Below are 22,611 nucleotides of genomic sequence, written 5' to 3'. Positions count from 1 at the left end.
ACCTGACAGTGCCTTTGGACGAGTCAGGGCTCTCAAGTGCGATTTCAGATCTTTGTGAAGCCTCCCAATAACTCCACACCAGGTTATGACAAGAACACCTGCCTGCTGCTCAGCTGATGGTCAAGTTCTAGTGCCTGGGCTCTAACTTCTAGTGGCTTCTAGTGTCCCACTACTTAAGCACACATGTGCACTGCCCTACTCAGCCGTTTTTGCACTGTTCGTAGATTCCTTGGAATGATTTAGAATTAAAAAAAAGAACTCCTTAACCCAACCAGTTCGTAAGAGCCTCACATTCCTCTAGAAGTGACAGAAAACTATTAGGGGGTGTAAAGTGGGTGTGGGGGAAAATAAATGTAAATGAAAAAGAGAAAAGGACTCTCTACAGAAAAACAAACCAAAAAATAAGCATTTTGAACAGTATATTCTACAAGACGAAGTGGGAGTATTTTTTTAAAATAATACTAAGATTACATTATGCAAATAGGCCTGACATTTCTTTTAAGTATTGCTGAGCACATTGAATCAAATCTCTGACTAATTAAGTAAACAGTTTAAAATCAATCTGCCTTATTCAATAATAACACAAAGTGTAAATTCCTCCAACTTCTATTAACAGTACTAAACTTCTTTGAAAACATATGCAGTATACTGCTTTAGTCACTGGTGACATTTTTAATTGCGCTCGCAAAGGAGGGAGGAAGAACTCTTCTCAACACACTCATCACACCTTTTCTCCTTAGGTGTTAAAATTCTACCAAGCAATGTAAAAGGTACAAAATTTCACTTTTCTTCCTTCATAGAATCCTGTCATGTTCCCCTTGAAAGGTGTTTTTCTAAATCTTCTTAATACTCACTTGGAAAAAGCATTTCTTCTGTTAATCTCTTTTTGAGAAGAAGCAGAAGTTGTACTGAAGCTTCTCCTAAAACCTAAATACGAAAGTTAAGGTCAGAAGAGGAAAAGTAAATCAGCAATTTGCAGTCCTTATTAAGTTATCTTTTATCATTTCTTCTATACATGTGCATTATATCTAATGTTTCTTTGGAAATAGAAAATAAAGTAAGAACATATAGAATATAAAAGTAGTTCAGATTTCTGGACAAATTTTGATCTTACCTTTCTCACAAATGATGCACACGTATGAATAAGTTAAGATCATGACATTACTAGTGGAAGTTTTATTATAAAATTTCTTGAAAACCAAATAAACCTGAATTATACATTGATAAAGCTGAATCTTTTTACTCTCAAATATTATAATCTTGATAAATCATATGAAAAAAGAAAAATGATTTAGAAAACACTATAAATATATCGAATTTATAAAATATTGAGTAATAAATTTCAGAACATAAGATTGTTGTCATCCTCAAATGACAGAGCAATTTTTTTTGCTGTTGTTTAGTTTCACAGAAAGGTAGAATTTCTTTAAAATGTTTTTAAAAAGAATGGGATTTCCAGTTTGGCAGTTAATGGCAGACCAGATGTGCTGAATGAATCTCTTGATTGAAGCGAGTATAATTTAAAACAACTATAATTTTTTTTAAATGTTGAGCTGACACAAAAGGTACAACTTCAGAGAGGCCGAAACCAAAAAAGAAACCATGGGAGGTAACCAAGCACTAACGCAATCTACCATCTTGCACCGCGGGATGCCAGTGAATTTAGAGAACTTGGGCTTCTGCCTCACTGGCTGTGCAGGAGCCAGGGACGGACAGAAAGCCTGCGGCCTGCCAAGACGTGGATTCTAACAAGACTACTGGTTGAAGTGAGGATCCCACACAGCTCGCCTTCAGTGTAAGGTTAAATGAGAAACAAAATGAAACACCATTTGGACAAAAACAAAGGAAAGTGGCTTCGGTCAATGTTAATGCTCAGAAGAAGGCAAAATTGTCTCCCCTCAAAATTTGTGATCATAAGTGAATTTCATTTTATCTGTGTTATATTGGGAAAAAAAAACTGCACAGAATATAAATTAAAGTAGTCCCAGGTTGGCAGTGCCTCTAGACAACTGGTAGAAGTAAACATAATCTTTTCTGGAGGTATCAACCCAGGCCTCAAAAATTCCCATACATTAAATTCTGAGTAAAATTATCACCTCACAATAATAAACTACAAAACTTACAAGGATAAAAGGCACCATAAGTTAGGCTCAACAGAAACAGATGGTAGAATCAGACTCACAAACACTGCAAATATTGGATTATTTAACATAAAATAAAAGATAACATTTAAAATGTTTAAAGACATAAAAGAAAAACTTGAAAATATGGGGAAAGAATAAGTGACAATAAGTAACAACCAAACAGATTTGCAAAAATAAATAAATAAATGAAAATTTCATAACTAAAAATTTTGTGGTGATATTAAGCAGGAGAATAAACATAGCTGAAGAAAGAATCAGGAAATGAAAAGACAGATCTGAAGATATCCAGAATGCTGTCCAGAGAGACAAAATTGTAAAAAATATGAAAGAGGCAAGGGAAAGTAAGAAAGTCTACCATACAATTCATCAGAGTTTCAGAAATAAATAATAAAGAGAATGAAGAAGAAAACATTTTAAGTATATGAAGAAGAATTTTTACAGAAATGATCAAAGATACGAATTCCCAGATCCAAAAAAACTCGTAATGCCAAACAGATGAATAAATCTCCACCTACATACATCATAGTGAAACTGTACAACACAAAGAAAATAGAGACTTTTAAAAGCAGTAAAAAATAAAATAAAATAAAAATTTAAAAAGTAAATCATCTACAACAATATAGATTAGACAGACATATAGCTGACTTCTCAAAAAAAAACAACAAAAAAAAAACGGACAGAAGACAGAAAACAGTAGAATTATTCTGTCAATGTGCAGGGAGAAAATATCCTTCCAACTAAAATTTTCACCAATTTTTAGTTTTATCCAGTAAGACTATCATTAGAAAAGACAAACAAAAACTCAGAGACTTTGCTACCAACAGACCCTTTAAAAAGGATTTTAAAGAATATACATGAGGTAGAATTAAAATGATCCCAAGTAGAAGTTTTGAGTATTAATGACTAGATATTGGTAAGTATGTGAGCAAATCAAAAAAATATTGGTTATAAAAAAAATGGAACTACTTTTGCAGAAGAAAAAAATATATATTGGTTATATAATATAAAAACCATTATAATAATGTGAAATTTGTAGGGGAAATAAAATAAAAACTGAATAACTTGTTTTCTAAAATTTTTCTGTTATTTTTGGAAAGAGTAAATATAATAATTAACTTCAGACTTTGCTAAGTATGTATGTCCAAGTACCTATAGTAATTGCTAAGAAACAAATTCATAGGTAAAACTTTTATATACACAGAGAATAGAATGGAAAGAAGAGGGGTAAGACTATAACCAGAATGAAGTCAAGAAAGAAAAACATTTAAATATAAAAAAAAGTGAAAAAGTAGAAAACAAATAAAATAGCATAAATAAATCCAAATATATTAGTAATTAAAATAAATGGAATAAGTGAAACTCTAACTCAAGTTATAAGACAAAGACTATCAAACTATAATTTAAAAAAAAAAAAGAAGTAAAACCCAACTATATTCTATTTAGAAAATATTCCAAAAACATAAGAACATAGAAAGGTTACAAGGCAGTGGATAGGAAAAATATATATTAGGCAAATGGTTAACAAAAAGAAAGCTGACATAAGATAAAATTATTATAAAAGCATTATAATTATATTAACATCAAGAAGTGACGTAGTTGGTATAAATCTAATAAAACATGTAAAAAATCTATATGAGGAAAACTATAAAACGCTGATGTAAGAAATCAAAGATCTAAATAAATGAAGAGGTATTCCATGTTTATGGATAGGAAGACTCAATATTAAGAGATCAGTTCTTTCCAATTTGACCTATATATACAATGTAATACCAATCAAAATCCCAGCAAATTATTTTGTGGACATCAACAAACTGATTGTAAAGTTTATATGGAAAAGCAAAAGGCCCAGAAAAAACAGCAAAATAATGAAGGAGAAGGTCAAAGTCAGAGGACTGACACTACTAAACTTGAAGAATTACTATAAAGTTATAGTAATCAAAACAGTGAGGTATTAGAGAAAATAAATAAATCAATGGAAGAGAATAGAAAGCCCCAAAATAGAGCCACCTAAATAGTCAACTGGTCTTTGACAAAAGAGCAAAGACAATTCACTGGAGAAAGGACAGTCTTTTTAATACATAGTGATGGACAAGTAGACATTCACATGCCAAAAAAAAAAAAAAAAATCTATAGACACAGACCTTACCCCTTACACAAAAATTGGCTCAATGAATCATAAATCTAAATGTAAAACGCAAAACTATAAACTCCTAGAAGATAATACAGAAGAAAATCAGGGTGATCTTGGGTTTGTCAACACCAAAAGCATAATCCATGCAAAAAAAATTGATAGTGGATTAATTAAAATTAAAAACTTCTGCTCTGTGAAAGACAATGAAAAGACAAGTCACAGACTGAGAGAAAATATTTGTAAAACACACTCTGAGAAAGACCTAGTATCCAATATATACAGACTTCTTAAAGCTCAACAATAAGAAAACGATTTAAAAATGGACAAAAGAACTGAATGGACAACTCACCAAAGAAGATGTACAGATGGCAAATAAGCATGTGAAAAGACCCTCACCACCTGTTATGGGCTGAACTGCATCATTCCCCCCTACCCCCCGCCAAAAAATCCTATCTCCACATACACTCACATTGCGAGATACTGGGGGCTGAAATCCTCGCCCCCAGTATCTCACGATGTGAGTATATGTGGAGATAGTAGTGAAGTGGCAGTTAAGGAAAGATGAGGCCATATGGTGGGGTCTAATCCGATATGACAAGTGTCCTTACAAGAAGAGATTAGGACACAGACACAAACAGAGGAAAAGACCACGTGAAGACATGGGAGGAAGACAGCCGTCTATAAGGCAAGGAGACAGCCCTTAGAAGAAACAACCTTGCCGACCCCTCAGTCTTGGACTTCCAGCCTCCAGAATTGAGAAAATAAATTTCTGTTGTTTGAGCCACCCCATCTGTGGTAGTTTGTTATGCTAGCCCTAGCAAACTATGTCAACATCATATGTCAACACCATATGTCATTAGGGAATTTCAGATTATAATAAAACGAGATACTACTATACACCTATTTAGAATGGCAAAAATCCATAGGTCATAAAGTTGACCTCAACAAATATTTAAAGATTGGTAGTACACAAATCACTCTTTCACCAATGGCTATCCATATGGAAAAAAATAAAATTAGATCCTTACTATATGCAAAATCAATTGCAGGTGAACTGACAGAGAGGAAAAGCAAAAATAGAAAACTTTTAGAAAGCAATATAGGAAAATATTTTTATGATGTCTGTTTTAGGAAAAAAAATTTAAGACAAAATATGCAAAATATAATGGTTTGCTATTTTGACTACTCAAAAAATAATAACTTCTGCTCATCAAAATATACCAAAAAAAAAAAGGGAGGGAGACAAGTCCGAAACTAGGCAAGATATATGCAACACACAAAAACTGACAAAATATTAGTGTCCAAAATATATAAAGAAACTTACAAATTAATAAGATAAAGACAAACCAACCGAAAGGAAAATGGGCAAGAAACTTGAACAGGTACATTATAAAAGAAAAAATGTATATGGCCCATAAACATGAAAATAGGCTCAACCTCATTTGTAATCCAGAAAATGCAAATCTGAACCTCAATGAGAGACCACTTAAATCTGTCAGATGGGCAAAGACTTCTCAGTCAAATCAGACTAGCATTGGTGAGGTGAGGAGCAGCAGAGACTCATCCGCTGCTCATGAGAATGAACACTGCAAACAGTTCAGCGTTACCTAAGAAGGCTGGAGACATGGCCACCCCATGCCTGGCGATCCTAGAGAAACTTTTGCCAATGTGCACAGTGGTAAAAACAAGATATAATCTAAATATCCATCATGTATAGAATGAATAATATATTTTAAGGGAACACTAAATAACAAAATAGCAAACACTCAAAACCAAACAAGCATATTTGTTGATGTATCTATATATAAGTGATAAAGATATAAAGGAAATAAAAAGAATAATTAACATAAAATTCAAGACTCACACCTGAGGACAGGGTATATGAAAAGGGAGACAGAGGAGCTAGGGGGATACACAGGGGTTTCTAGAGCTTAGGTAGTTGTCTCCTTTAGCTAGGGGGTGGGTAATAGATGTCTGCTTTATGATTACACAAGCCACAAATACATTTTATATACTCTTTTATACAAATATATTTCACAATAAAATGCTTCAATAAGTAAATAAAAGCAAAGGAATAATTTTTAGGAACATAAAACTGTAATCTTACCAGGGTAAGAATGATTCTGTTTATTCGAAGAAATTTCTGAAAGCGTGTCCAGGGAATCTGTTACTCTGTGAATAAAACAAGTAATGCAAGCCTCATTAGAAGTAGCTGGTTTTTGGATTTAACACTGGCTCTTAACTGAGGTTTTCACACCAATGGTTCTTATTTCATTCGTTCGACAAGCATTTATTGAACATCTATTATGAACCAGGAATGAACTTCAATCTAGCATCGGAGACAGGCAATAATCAAACAGAAAAGGTCCTTGTAATCTAAGGATAATTAGTACAGGAAAAGTCAACTTCAAGTGAATTCACTTAAAATAGGGACCTGACTTTATTTCTTTGAAACTTTATCTTCAAAGTTGAAACTAAAATATATGAAAATAAATTTATTTCATATTAAATTTAAGCAATGTTAGATTATAATTGTAAAAACATCACATTCTTAAATTTGAAAAAAAGGTATCACCTGAGTCTGTGTATATGTGTGATTTTTCTGATAAATTGTATGGCCAATACAATTAAACATTTTTTACTTTATATTTGACTCTAAGCCCAATCATAAAGGTCACTTTCTTGACAGGTTTCTCTTTATTTTTTAATATTCAGATCATTCTTTATTTTTTAAAGGCCAATCCTAACAGTTTCATTTTCTTTGAATTGTTTATTGACGTAACCTGCAAAGCCTTCATTCTGTCAGTCTTTTCCTCCAGCATACTTCGTTACCATCAAGAAATCCTGAAATTCTTGCCATATTTGCAATTTCATCTTGCAATTCATATGCATCTTTTTTTTTTACATGATATGCAACATACAGCAATCAATGACAGACTGACGAACACAAAAAAATATGACTGGATGAAAAGGAGAGATACTTGAATTAAGTGGTGATGGATAGTTGACAACTTAATTTTTTAAATATCAGTTCATTAGTAAAAGGACCTATTTATTAGTGAGAACTAAGAATAAGAAAATTAATACTATCCTGATGAAGACTACTTGGACAAAAGATAGATAGATAGATAGATAGATAGATAGATAGATAGATAGATAGATAGATAGATAGATAGATAAATATAAATATCTAGTCAGTGAGTTTTCTTAGAATTTCTCTAAAGCAATATTGATTGACTTACATGTTAATAGAAGAAAAAATATTACCTAGATGAAAGTCGGGTGATAGCAGAAAGCCATCCAAGCAGAGGAAATAACAAGTGCAAAGATTCTGGGACAGGAGGCACAATTTTTAAACATGAAGAGTGGGAAAAAAGACCAGCTACAATCTGGGAGGAGCTCTAAAATTCTTCCTTCTTGAAGATCAGTAGTGTCTTTAAAGAGCTCCAAAGCTGGTTTAAATTAGAAACTTCTCAAAATCAGGGACCATGTCTGTTTTATTTGCTTATAGAATGCCTAGCACAGCACAAAGTACTAAAAGACACTTAATAGTATTTGATGATGATGAATGAGACAATCAGAAGATGACAGGAAGACAGCTGGATTGGAATAGCAGTTCATTTAGAGAGAGCACTGTTTCTTTTAAGAAGAGGGGGCTGCTATTAAATGAATCACCTTAAAGAAGACCAAATAGAAGGCAAGAAAAAAACGTAGTAGAAAACGTGCTCCGTTCACAAAGCGAGAAAAAGATGAAACTGTAAGTGGCTTCACAATATAAAAGAGAAGAAAAGCAGTTACAGCATAAAAAACACTACACTAGATTTGATCAATATTTACTGTGCCTACAGTATGCCAAACTGTTCTCTGGGTAATCAAATATGAAATGAAGAACTCCGGTCCTCACAACTAGGAGACAAATTAAAACTGGTAAGAGTCTGCAGCGGTGTGTTAATGAAGATTTGTCCAAAGTAATATGAGAACCCAGAAGACGGACTGGTGACTCAGCGAAGATTTCACTCCCAGATTTGTCGTTTATAAGATACTGAGCCTCTTTTAACCATTACAGGGCAATGGTTAAGGGCAAACATTCTGACGCTAGACTACCTGGGTTCAAATCCCATCCTGGGAGCTGTGTACAACCGCACAACTCACTTACCCTCTCTGTGGTTTACTGTCCTCATCAGTGAAATAGGGATAATTACACCACCTGACCCACAGGGTTGCTACTGCAATTCGTGCAGCGCAGCCAAAGCAGTGCCAGCACACGTCAGCGCTGTTCACTAGCTGTGACCTCTTTTTCTTCATTTATAAAATGACTACCAAAAAACAGCCAACTGTCTAAAAGCAGGGGCTTAGGGAAAAACAACAAAATAACAAACCCGGGCTGAGTTCAGCTCCACCATTAACTAGTGTAGGAGATCAAAATATGCCACTTCAAGCCATGCCACTCTGGCATAGGGATGGTTTTAAGCTGAAGACCTATGAGAACCAACCAACACAGGCAGAGGCTTTCTCTGACTCTTTATTCGCCTAAAACAGAGCCTCCAAAAAAAAGAACTCATTTGTCATTAATCCCCTGCCCCGCAGTTTCATCAAATAGGAAAGACTGACTCTTATTATCACAGGAGAGGAGATGAGAAGTCAACACCACACCCAGACAGACACTGTCACAAACTACCCAGCCAGACATTGTCACAAATTATCGTGTCTCCCATCTATTTTCCTAAGGGCCTGTTTGTCTTTCCTAAAAATCATTTGCTCCTTCCCCCCACTTTTCCCATTAAGATAGTCTATAAACTCTCAGATCTCACTAGTCTTGAGTATTCACTTCTTTCTGTGATGCCCGTGCAGGTAAAATGAAATAAATTTGTGTTGCCTTTTCTCCTGTTAATCTATCTGTTGTCAGTCTGAATCACAGACACACACACACTCCCCCAACCCCAGCTACTGACCCTAAGAGGGTAGAGAAGTTTTTCCTCCCCTACACTAGCTATATGACTTGAGCTAAATTCCTTTACCTCTTGAAACTTTTCCTCACCTGCAGAATGGGAATGATCAAAATACCTCACTAGGTTTGGGGTGATTAATGAGCTATGCACCTAAAGGGCACTGTACAGAGCCTACCACTTAGTAAATGCTCAGTAAATATCCGTAGCAGCTATTGTAAGTTTCTAGCTCACCTGACCAAATACTTACTAGGATCAAATGAAACATTTAATTGAAGACACTTTGTAAACTGCAAAGCATTATATGTTAAATGCTATGTTATCATAAATAATAAGCAAAGAATTATATCAAGTACATCATAGAAGAAGAAAATTAATACAAAAATTAGATGTAATTATACCATACGAAAAGGAAAATGAAGAAGAAAATGGATGTAAAAACTGATAAATTTGCCAGGAGGTAGTCACACAGTCTAATGGGAAGTAAACCAGACAAGACTCCCAGGTTGTGATCACAGATCTAGTCTCATGAATGTGATTACACCACATATGTTATTTCCTATTTAAAGATTAGCACCCCACTCGCCATCCACTGAAAAGCACACCAAACCAACCTCTTTCAGCCCATCAGTCATCCCATATCACGGTACCTGGAATTTCATGACGACTTAGTTTCTGCTCAACTTATTTTTTAAAACCAGAGTGAGCTGGTACAAAAGTGTACTATCTTAAGAAGAGACTCTAAGGAGGTATATTATATATAAATCCTTAAAGCTTCACTTCCCCCAAAGATCTACTGCCTATCTATTTTTGAAAACTAAAGAAATCAGAGGAAAAAGCCATTTGGGTTCCATTAGGTTTGTAGGAGAATGAATGGGGTGCCTGCTGGCAGGAAATTTAATGTAGTTAGGCTGTGACTGCAGCAATCAGAGAGCATTTTCACTTTTGTTTGCATGACAGATTAAGCGGCTGCTCTCACTGTTCTTAGCTGCAAACGCCACTTGTAATAGCCTACACATACTCATAGGGTTTGTAAATGAGGAATAAAGAAGGTTTTTAAAATTGCAAATCCTCAGCAAAGCAAATTTATCTTTCCATGAGCCTTCTCTCTGAAGAAGGTGGCTGGCTGGTCAACCCCTTGAAAAAAGACCAGAGCTGTCGTCAGTGCAACCTCCTCAATACAAAATTAGGGACTGTAACTAGAAACCACCGCAAATTACAAGAAGTTCTTGTGAATAAACATGAATTCCACGTTTCTCACCTTTGGACCCTGGATGGGGGAGCAAATATTCCATATCTTGGAGAGCAACTGAAATACTGCACGCCTCCAACGGAACCATCATTCTTGCCGTGGGGTTTCTCAAGCTCTATACCGTACCAATATCCTAGAACAAGAATTGGAGGTTTAAAAAGCATCTGCACCGTATCCAAAGCTGTTATTCTGATATACAACCCAACGTCTAGATGGTTTCACATTTTCACAAACGACGGAAATGACGAAAGATCATCATTAAGCTTTCAAATGATAAAATTTGGAAAGTGGAAAAATGAACAGGAAAAACACTTTACAAGCTTAATTGCAGAGTAGTACATTAAGAGAGAATGAAAAAAGGCACAAAGATTTGGCAAGGATTAGCTGCTATGCAATTAGGATGTGACCAAAATATACCTAAAAGCTATAATGAATAAGAAACTGTCCCTGACTCGGTAATACAGTGTGTTTCAGTGAGAGAAGTGTAGCATAATCTGGAGACGTATAAATCATAAAATGAACATGCGATCTTTTCATTTCACTCTCCCAATATTAGAACACCACAAACAGCTCTTGAACAATTAAAGCACAAAAATAATATGGAAAATATGACTAGACGTCATGTTGATTCTTATTTTATTTTTCCCCACCCAGGATGAAAAGAAATATTCTTTTTAATCTAAATGAAAAGATTTAGGTTAGCTAATAGGAAGAATTATCTGGAAGACTTTTAACTATTTAAAAGGATCCACTCCGAGGACAGTAACAGGATTTCCTTTTCTAGAAACCCTAAAATTAAAGTAGAGGGGTTGCTTTTAATGTGATAAACATAAGGTAAATGCACAAATACTCAAAAAGATTCTTGAATTGAGGGTGCCTCAAGACCAGTTAAAAGTGCCTAATAATCCATTCACTTTTTATTTCAAAGGAGAATACAGTAGTAATTGCATCTGGTCTCTTACAATCATTATCAAATAAAAATAGAAGGACATAGGTATTGAGAAACATTGCAAGTTACAAATTCCAAAATACGAAAATATTGTTTCTTTCGGATTGCTACTTCGAAGAGTCAATTATATAACATCTAAAAAGACAACCCAGAAGTTCTTTTGCCTGTTATGCTCAAAAAGATGATACTCGAGCCCATTTCCAGATATTGGAGTTTTAGTTGAAAAGACTAATTGCATGACCATGTCTTTCATACTTAAGCAGTCTTACTATGCACAAGTAGAGAGTAATGTATACAAACCTATTGCTTAGATACTAGTGCTCTGAAAATAGGTCATCACATTTCTGAATGTCATTAACCAGGTTAGCCCAGTTGCCATTGTTATTTCTCTGCAGAGTGCTAGAGTTATAATTTTCAGAATTTTACTTCCCCCTCTGCCTTTGATGCTTTTCTATATATTTTTTTGCATTTTCCCATTTGAATATACCATTTAACTGCTATATTTACCATATAACTCTTAAAAATGTGTAACACAAAGGACAGACATTATGACAAGTGTTAACAACAGTGATGGCACATTGTCTGGTAGTGGTGAGGTATGGATATCTTCCCATTTACATGGTATTGTATTTCCCCGAAAATAAGACCTAGCCGGACAATCAGCTCTAATGTGTCTTTTAGAGAAAAAATTAATATAAGACCTGGTCTTATTTTACTATTATATAAGACCAGGTATAATATAATATAATATTAATATATATAATATAATACCTGGTCTTATATAAGACTGGGTCTTTTTTTTTTTAATTAAAGTTTATTGGGGTGACAATTGTTAGTAAAGTTACATAGATTTCAGGCGTACAATTCTGTATTACATCATCTATAAATCCCATTGTGCATTCACCACTCAGAGTCAGTTCTCCTTCCATCACCATATATTTGATCCCCTTTACCCTCATCTACCATCCCTCTACCCCCTTACCCTCTGGTAACCACTAAACTATTGTCTGTGTCTATGAGTTTTTGTTTCTCTTGTTCTTTTGTTGTTTTTGGTTTATATACCACATATCAGTGAAATCATAAGGTTCTCTGTTTTTTCTGTCTGACTTATTTCACTTAGCATTATAATCTCAAGATCCATTCATGTTGTCACAAATGGTCCTATTTCATCTTTTCTTACCGCCGAATAGTATTCCATTATGTATATATCACAATTCTTTATCCATTCATCTATCGAAGGACATTTTGGTTATTTCCATGTCTTGGCCACCGTAAACAAAGCTGCAATGAACATTGGAGCACACATGTCTTTATGTATAAATGTTTTCAGATTTTTTGGGTAGATACCCAGGAAAGGGATTGCTGGGTCATACGAAGACCGTCTTATATAGTATAAGACTGGGTCTTATATTAATTTTTGCTCCAAAACATGTATTAGAGCTGATTGTCCGGCTAGGTCTTATTTTCAGGGAAACACAGTAATATTCTTTCAGAGGTAGCACTGATAAAAATGCTAAAGAAGCTAAACAGTCCTCTCTCAGGTCTAGATTTTATAACCTGTAAAAGTCTAGATATTACCACTTGTCCATAGAACTGATCAATCAACTTTCAGTGCCATAAGAAATATATATGCTATTACTTTCTAAAAGGCAGAATGATTTGAACAAAAAAGTTTCTAAATTTTATTATATTTCCTTGTTACTCCCAAATTTCTAAATGCTTCACATTAGGAATTTAAAAATTAAAAGTCAAACTAAGTGATGAATTGTATCCAATGAATCAAACCATTCCAGCCTTGTCTAATATAACCCTGGAAAGGAAACTCCAAAGACATACGGTGATTGAGAAAATATAAACCTACATTGGGACCCTAAGTTTTTATTTCAGAACTATATTAAGAACATCCCAACTAAAATCAATTACTACATGGAGACCTAAAAGAAACATTAATTATAAAACATACAGCCCATCTCAAATCAATTAGTTGGACTCCAGTTAAAAGCGCTGTTAATGAAACAAGAATGCGTTGGGGGCGGCCGGCTAGCTCAGTCGGTTAGAGTGCGGTGCTTATAGCACCAAGGTCACCGGTTCGATTCCCACATGGGCCCCTGTGAGCTGCGCCGTCCACACTAGATTGAAACAACTACTTGACTTGGAACTGACGGGTCCTGGAAAAACACACTTAAAATAAAAGTTGAAAAAAAAGAATGTGTTGGGAGACAGTTCTCCATGGCGCTCTCGTGTTTCTGCATGTTTTATGGACAGAGGCATTGTGTCTTTTCATGGATGTTTGTACAGAGGACAGCCTTGGAGGAGAGAGACAGAGTCCCTCCCCCCATACGATCCCATCTGGTATATCGGTTCAGGTTCCTTAAGCTCACGGCCCCTCTCCTACAGCGTAAACGGCTGGGTATGCAGGGGTCTGGGCCCTCTCTACACATCTCACCCTCTGGGAACTGTTGCTCTGGGAACAAGTGTAAGAAAGTGCTGACACTCTGGCTATCGCTGCTGTTGTGAGTACTAAAGTCCTCTGTCTCTGACCCAGGAGCCCAGCATCTTCTGCCAGCACCTGTGCAATGGTAGCAATCTAGCTCATTTAGTTACAAATAGGAAAATGTCAGATCCTTCACAGTTCTTGACAGACTGCTGCAAACTTTTTTAAAAATCCAAGTTCTAGGTCACCTGTTCCTTACATGCTGCTATGCCACCATGTGTCAAAATAGCATATTGCTTTTTAAAACATATAAGCATGGTTTCATTCAACTGGCTTCTATTTGCAATGACAATCACTAAAAAAAAAAAATGCAAAAGAAAGAAAATCTTTCTTTCAGAAACGTAAGTATAGATTGGAATGAATATATAAATATACAAACGTGTATTTTTAAGGTCCCAGGGTATACAAAAGCTTTTCCATTTTCCTTTGAAGCCCTGCTTGCTTTTCTCTCCAATCCATTCTGATCAAAGCTACATGCAGTTAACGCATAAGTACTCATTTTCAAGATTATCCTGAGAAGAAATCTAATCCTACAATGTTTTCTTGGTTATTAAGCACACTTGGCAATCAGTGACAGTAAACTTGAAGAGTGACAACTAATTTTAACACCAGGCAATTTAAAATACAATTGGAAAGAAAAATTTTTGGATAACAAACAGTCTACCTGAGTACCAACCGTCTGCATTTTAACCCTGTTGTGTATTTTCTGCACCATAGCTACCAAGAGCTGTTAAATCAAGAATTCTTTATTCTTAAATAGTATTCACATGTGAAATTCTAAATCTTTTGTATTCTAAAGGATGCAAATTGAGCAAAAAGCATACAGAGGTGTTACCTGGAGCAAAGTTGGTTGTCCCGAAGAACTTAATAGTGCCAATTCTCTGGCCAACCACCAACACTCTATCTCCAAGTTGGAGGTCTCCTTCACAAGGGGTCTCATTTGCTACCGATGTTGCTGAGGAATTCAAACCTGTTTAATTGTTTGGTGGGGGAAGGGGATAGGGTAGGAAAAGAGAAGAAAACAAAATAAAGGGAACAAAACTCAAAAAGCACATTAGCCAAAAAAAAATTACTATGTATTCTAACCAGTCTAGTTGGTGGGAGAGTTCAATATATGATGCCTTTCATTATCGATGTCATCTGCAGTTCCGTTTCTCACAGGTGATGTCAAGCTACTCAAAGGAAATGTGAAAGATTTCCTCAGAAAATTATTGCCACGGGAACTTAACACACATGTCCCTGATCAACGCTATCCAGATTGCCTGGTGGCAGTCTCTCCAAGAACAGAGGTCAGACACTTTCTATCAAGGGCTAGATAGCAAATATTTCAGGCTTTGCAAGCCATATTGCCTCTGTCACAACTACTCACGGCGGCTGTTGTAGCACAGAAGCAGACATAGACAGAATGGGCATGGCATGTTCCAATTAAACTTCATTTACAAAAATAGATGGTAGGTTGGATTTTAGCCCATGCGTTGTCCCCGTTCTAGTAAAATGCTACTATTATAGCAGTTCACAGGGATTCAGTATAAATGATACAGACAGGAATATGATTTGCAAGTGAAACTGCTATCAGGTTCCAATTACCTCAAATTCATTTCCTTATTAGGAACAAAATCGCTCCCCCCTCACCTTGAGTCAAACCTAAACCCTGAAATGCCCACCATTAAACCTCAGAAGTACTGGAGAAATACTGTCTGGAAAGCTGTTCAATTATGACAGAGAAGAGGTGGGCCTTTGAGGCTTCTCCCATCAGTCCATAAACAGATTTGGATAGCGGTCATCTGGGAAGGCCTAGAGGACTCCTCGTGAGGACACGGGATAGAGGATAAGTCATACAGTTAGAGGGGGAGAAACTGAAAACAGGGCAACCAATGAGCAGCCGCAGATGGCACCTGTACAGAGAGGCACTAGCTCAGCTCTCTGCCAGCCGCCCATGAGGGGTCTGCAGACCCAGGAGCATGAGGAAGAGCGAAAGGTACCTGGGATGGAGGCAGACTCTAAGCACAGACACACCTGAGGGCAAAGCCCACATGTGCCATTTACAAGCTGCCACTGCCCACCATGGCTCACCTCCCTAAGGCTCGGTTTCCTCACTCAAAAATGAGGATGATAATAACAGTACCTACCCCATAGGTTTATTTTGAGAATTAAATGAATTAAGGTACATAAAGTGCCTAGAACAGTACCTGAAATAATAAGTACGAGGTGTGATTACAAACGATAGTGAATGTTTAAAAAAAAAATTATTACAGTAAAAGACACATTGCCATTGATCCCCCTCAAAATACTCCCCCTCACTTCAAACACATTTATCCCATCGTTCTTGCCACTTTCTGAAGCAGTTCTGCAAGTCCTCTTTCACGAGTGTATTTACTTCATCTTCTATTATGACAATGCTCCATCACTTCTGGTACGGCAATTTCTGTCAAATAAAAACATTACAGTGTGTCCTCATCCACCTCATTCAGCGGATCTGGCACTGTGCGACTTCTGGCTCTTCCCCAAAGTCAAAGTGACCATGAAAGAAAAACGTTTTTAATTGATTCAGGACATCGAGGCAGCCATGACAGCACAACCAAAGACACTCACAAAAGACTTCCAGAACTGCTTCAGAAAGTGGCAAGAACAATGGGATAAGTGTGTTCGAAGCGAGCGGGAGTATTTTGAGGGGGATTAATGGCAATGTGTCTTTTACTGTAATAAATTTTTATGTAAACATTCACCATATTTTTTAATCACACCTCACTGTATAGAATACATATTACTTATTATTATTATGAGGTTCAGATGAGAAAAGAAATAAGAAAGGTAACAAACTATACAGTTTCTATTATCTGAGAATCCATCATCAAGTTCTAAAATGAATCATAAAGGGTTGGAGCTAAGCCTTAGACACACAGGGAAGGAAGTCAATCCAGACAAGGCAAATGGTGTGAGCACTAAGAGAAAGGCTGAGAAATCCGGAGCACGCTTACGCAGGGGAGGGAAGTGGGGTCTGTGGGGGAGACAGGGAAGGATGCAAGAGGTTCAATGCGACTGAAGTAAAGGGTTCCTTCTACACATTTAAAAAGAGCAAATCTACTTACAAACAAACCAAGATAAAAAACACCAAGAAAGCCTGGTTGAAAAAGCCATAGATACCAGCAATGGCTCTAGATGAAACAGACGGGCTTTTGCTCGTTGTCTTCTTGCTATTGCTACGTGCATTCAGTTTCTTGGGGTAGTTCTGTCTGTGTTCCAAAGAAGACGAAGAGGATGAGCTGCTGATGGATCCAGGCAGGTTAACTAAAACAGGTGAAGGAAAAGAATAGATCAAAGCATGAAAAAAGTTCATCGATAAGGTGCTTTTCCGGGTAAATCTTTCTGAAACTCTCCACTTCGCTTCTTCAATTAGGGATTATCTAGGGTTGAATTAAGTGCTTGGTTGCATCCAAATATATCGTAGTTCATACATGAAAGATTTTATAACCCAAGCAACTGTATTTTATGGATTCATACCATATGATAACAATCTTATATAGGAAAAGGTCATCGCATCAATTAACTTAAACTGACTACTTATTTCCACCCACCACTCTCTCATCTCTCATTTTACATGGGACAGTGGCATCCCACCTTATTTATATAAAAAGCACTATTAATATGTGTTAAGGCAACAATGTTTACTATTAAAGTGTTCTGAGTTAACCTGAAGGCAAGCAGGAATACTTTCAAATTTCCTATTCATGCTCTATTCACCCAGTGACTTGATAGCTAAAGGCAACTTCGAATATTTTTATCGAGCCATCTCCACTAAGTAATTTCTTCTTATTTTCTTAACATTTAGTCCAGTAGTTCTTTAAATTAAGTGAACATAAGAATTATAATACAAGATTTTATACATATATGTATACACAGATATAGATATAGATATAGATATAGATATAGATATAGATATAGATATAGATATATATGAGCTTCTTAGGGGATTGTCAAGGATAAATTTTTACTATGATGATTTTTTCCTTACAACTTTAAAGTTTAGCCCCCATATAAGCTTTATTACCACATTATTTAAATGCTCCATCATGAAATTAAATTTGAGGAACAGAAGCGATAAATTATATTACCATCTTTCTCTGTTAGAGTTTTCAATTCTTCACCAGGAGGCAATGAAAGTGTGGATTCAGAAGCACTGTCTTTTTTTGATGTCATTAATCCTAAGACATAGAAACAAAACACTTTCAGCAAGAAAGAACTTTTTGGTTAATATTAAAAATAAAAATGTATTTCATTTTAAAAGTACAGCCATCCCCCATTACCTAAATCCACTTCTGAAAAGATATTGGATAATAAATTCACAGACAGCAGGGACTAATATTCAATTATTTAAAAGCCAAAAAAAAAGAAAAGAAAGAATACATTCCTAGCCCATCTGAAATCCCAATTTCCCCAAATATCACTAAAGTATCTCTTAAACCTATTTAACAATCCATTAAAGAATTCTAAATAATATAAAGCATTTAAAACACAGTTACCTAATTGTTTGATACTTAATACACTCATTCATGTGTTTGCACAATATTAACAGGTAAAGCAAACCTCACACAGCTGAGATATGACCTTTGCACACTTGCTAGGACTTGCAAATAACTTATAGAATTTCACTGGTTTGTGCGTGCAGGTTCATTATAGCAGATTTTTCTATTTAGATAGTGAATTTTGGGTAAAAATTTTTACAAATCATTTTAACAATTATTCATTTAAGTGAGAGTCAGATAGTAATAAATCCTGTCCTCTCTGCCACTGGTATTCTGAAAATGACTACCTCACTCTCTGTATACTCACCTTCCACACAAAAAAAAAGAAAAATAAAAACTTTGAAAAAGGAAAAGCTCCTGAATAATACTCTACCTTATTAAGACTCCTGTTTCAATTCTACAGAACCAAATTATGTAAATAACAAACCTGGTGGACTACACCAGGTCTTAACTTCCATCGAGCATCCATTCCAATTCTTCTCACTTAGGAAGCATGTTGGGTGAAGCACAGCACTCAACCTCACCAACATGAACAAGACATAGTCTTAGCCCTAAAGGGGGACCTTTTCAATTCGTAAGGTAGCAAGACATAAATATGAAAAACTAAAATATGAGGAGAATGTTGATATACGCACTAGCAGAGAAGGGGGAAACAATAATCATGGTTACAAAGATGACTGAATGCCTCAACAAGAAGATCACATTTTGAGATGGGTCTTGAGGGATAGGTCAGATTTCTTCTAGAGAATACTGTAGGTGTGAATACTGTAGGCAGAAAGAACTGAGGACAGGCATTCTGGATAGACAAAAAGAAAACCAAAATCTTAAAAAGACAGGGTCAGATGATGAGTAACTTAGCTGGAATAAAGAGCACTTTAGGATAGGCGGGAAGTAAAGTAGTGGACGGGTCACGTAAAATCTCGGAAGTAATAGGGCTGGCTAAGGAACTGGAACTCTTCGGTAAGAAACGAGCATCTCAGGGGCTTTCCAAAGGACAGGCACGAACAGAGTTACAGGTGAGTGACATGTCCCTGACGCAACGTGCAAGAGGAAACTAGAAGAGGAGAGACTGGAAGCAGAGACGGGTTGGGGTTATTACACAGGCCAGGAGAGGACCAGAACTAGGACAGCAGGAACGGAATGGACAGGTGGGTGAGAGAGATGTCATGAAGGCAACACACAGAGTGAATTTCTTAGTTTTCAGTTCTAAAATATCCATTCAGTCCTTTTTCTCATTTGAATTTTTGTTGAGCTAACTGGAGACTCTCATGTAATTATTAAATAAATAAAAAATACAGAGAGAATTCTTGTACACTTTGCCCAGTTTCCCCCAAAAGTGGCATTTTAACAAAACTATAGTAAACTATCATAACCAGGAGATTGACCCTCGTACAATCCACCGATCTTAGATGCCCCGTCCTACATGTATTCGTTTGTGTGTGTGTACGTGTGCGCACATGCACCATTTGGTTCTTTTAATATCTTAATTTCTCTACTGAAACTTTCTTTCCATTTGTCTCAAGAGTGTTCACCCTCATTCTTAGAATGTTCACTCTAAGTCTTAGAGCATTAGTTAAAAGATATTCTTTAAAGTCTTTATGTCATAAATATCTGGATCAGCTCAGGACTGGCATCTTTTGATTGCCTTTCTTTCCTTGAGAGACAGTTTTTCCTATTTTGAGCAATTTTGGATTGTATTCTATACATGATGAATATTATTTGATAGGACTCCGGATATTGTTTAAATCCGATGGAGAATGTTGTTTTGTTTTGTATTGTTTTGCTTTGCTTTGTTTTGTTTTAGCAGGCAGCTGACCCAGTTAGGTTCAGGCTGAAAGGTCCTACCCTCCTCCTGTGATTGTGGTTCCAATGTCAGTTCAGTTGCAGAGCCTTTTTTGGATCTGCCTGATGTGTTGTGCCACCCAGTCGTTAGTCTGGGACCTGGGCAATGGTCTATGCAGGAGACGCAAGCCTGTGGTCAGAGCCATGTAGGCCCAGCTTAGGAGCAAGCTCAGGAGTTCACACCCAACATTTTGAGGTTACTGTCTTGAGCTCCTTCCCGTCCATGGTCTCCCCAACACTTTCCCTTCCTGGTATTCTGGGTAGAACCCCTAGGCTTTCATTTTCCTGCCCTGTCCCACAATCTCCTGAAACTGACTCTGCCTTAGGAGCCAAGCAGTGAGAAAAAGAAAAATGAATGGGGAGTCCATCCATGTTCTGGGGACCATAGTTTCTCTGGTCAGTGACAAGGGCTCTCCTCCCTTGGGGATTTGGGCACCCATCCACTACTGCTGCACCATGCAGGACTGCCTGGGAGCTGGGTGGAAAGAACCAGAGGGGGCAAAAGCACTCAAGAAAGAAAGCAGGGGATTTCCTCCACTTCCTGTCTAGTAGGGGACGCCCTTCCCACTCCTCAGACCAAAACCAGAGGGCTTCTCTTTGAGCTTTCTTTCCATATCTGTGGTGTACTTCTGGATTTCAGGTTCAAGGATACCATTTACCACAGCTCCAAAAAGTATGAAGTACCCAGGAACAGACCTAAGAAAACAGTTATAAAATATCTATAGAGAAAATTATAAAATCTTCTTGAGATATTTTTAAAGGACCTACTTAGAGAGATATCTCAAGCTCATAATTAAAAGACTGAATATTGTAAAGATGTCAGTTCTTCCTACCCTGATTTAAGGTTTAAATGCAATACCAATTAAACTTTCATTAAACCTTCAACAGATAGATTTTAAAAGAAACTTAACAGCTTATTCTAAAACTCATATGAAAGTATGATATATAAGGGCCAAATTGGCAAGATACTATTCGACAATAAGGTAGGAGGTTTTCCTCTACTGGATATCAAGATTCATTTTTTCAAAACTATAGTAATTATGGAGTGTGCAGTATTGACACAGGGATATTCAATAGCCCAACGGAACAGATTAGAAAGGCCAACCAAATTCTTGGACAAAATCCTTTAATCATAGCAGAAAACCTTTTTGCTTCAAGTATTAATGAGTTAGCAAACACAAGTATGTATCGAGCTCCTGCTTTGTGCCATGTGCTATAGTGAACCCAAAAATACAAAATACTCTCACAGTCCATTTAAAGTTTAAAATTTTGCTGAGATAATAAAAAATCTGCACAAATAATCAGAGGACAAAGCCCAAGGTAACAAATAACAATTGGGTGGTACGCATAAAAGTGTATATGAAGTCAGGGAATGAAGACATCGAAGCAACCTGGGGTCATGGGGAAGTTTTCATGGAGAAATAGGATCTGAATAAGGAGGTCAAGAAAGGCTAGGACCTCAAAAGGCAGAAGTCAAAGGACTGCACTCAGGGAACTAGCGAGAAGAGCGAGAACAATGTGCACAAAAGACAGTTGAGATACAACAAGCCCCAGTACCACTATGGAAGCAGTCAAGGACTCCATCAAATAGAAAAGACTCCGACTATCTGTTTCAAGAGTCGGGACTCCTTCTGATAAAAAACAAGTCACTAAAATTCTTGAACAGGTGATAAACATAAAGCTAGTTGTATCATATGAAGATTTATTAGAGCTATAAAACCTCACTTTGAGGTTAGATTTGGGAGATGATAAAGGTATGGAGATAGAAGGAAAGGAAAGGAAGGAATAAGTCTGAAATAATCTCGTCAGAAATGACAATCATAAACTATGTTGGAAGTCTAAAAACATGTAAGATGCAGGTTTTATTAGATTCAGGTTTCACAGCTAACAAAAAAGTGTGAAGCAATCTAAATATAAGGCATTCCACAAGTAAAATAAAAATGCTGAAGAAGACATTTAACTTCCCAGTTTGACCTACCAGTATTTACTTTTGATGTCACATGAGCTAAGTCAATTTTCTGGGACCTGATGGGAGGTACAGCTTTTGTAGAAGGAGTGTGTACTGTATTTCTCCTTCGATCTTTTGCTTTACTTATCTTTGAAAGAGGTGCAAAAATACCTGAGGGAGAATGCAGAATTTTAGTGTTAAGCAATTAAAAGCATTTCAAATAAAGGGGCCAGTACAACTATACAGTAATATAAATCTTTAAGTTGTTTTTTGGTCCATACTAGATGTCCTGCAGTGAGAGACAGAAAAAAAGGGAAGGCATAGAACGTCCCCTCAAAGAGCTTAGACTCTAGTTGTCAAGACTAACAACATACACAATAAT

General features: G+C 36.3%; 1 protein-coding gene across 3 annotated transcripts in view; it reads right to left on the bottom strand.

Moving 5' to 3' along the window:
- The window catches only part of CLIP4 (CAP-Gly domain containing linker protein family member 4), a 54,238-nt gene that overhangs the window by 5,705 nt on the left and 25,922 nt on the right, over positions 1 to 22,611 (bottom strand). For all 3 annotated transcript variants that reach the window (XM_074331840.1, XM_074331839.1, XM_074331838.1), the window contains exons 9-15: positions 22,260 to 22,400; positions 18,029 to 18,118; positions 17,061 to 17,204; positions 14,752 to 14,886; positions 10,483 to 10,606; positions 6,383 to 6,447; positions 855 to 927 (exon numbers count right to left, since the gene is read on the bottom strand). In XM_074331840.1, the coding sequence (XP_074187941.1) occupies positions 855 to 927; positions 6,383 to 6,447; positions 10,483 to 10,606; positions 14,752 to 14,886; positions 17,061 to 17,204; positions 18,029 to 18,118; positions 22,260 to 22,400 (772 nt within the window). The remainder of the gene's footprint in view (positions 1 to 854; positions 928 to 6,382; positions 6,448 to 10,482; positions 10,607 to 14,751; positions 14,887 to 17,060; positions 17,205 to 18,028; positions 18,119 to 22,259; positions 22,401 to 22,611) is intronic.

The sequence above is a fragment of the Rhinolophus sinicus genome, linkage group LG05 (genome assembly GCF_036562045.2).
Source record: "Rhinolophus sinicus isolate RSC01 linkage group LG05, ASM3656204v1, whole genome shotgun sequence".
Lineage (NCBI taxonomy): Eukaryota > Metazoa > Chordata > Mammalia > Chiroptera > Rhinolophidae > Rhinolophus > Rhinolophus sinicus.
Note: the sequence above shows the minus strand (reverse complement) of the source record. Positions and strands in the feature narration are given on the sequence as shown.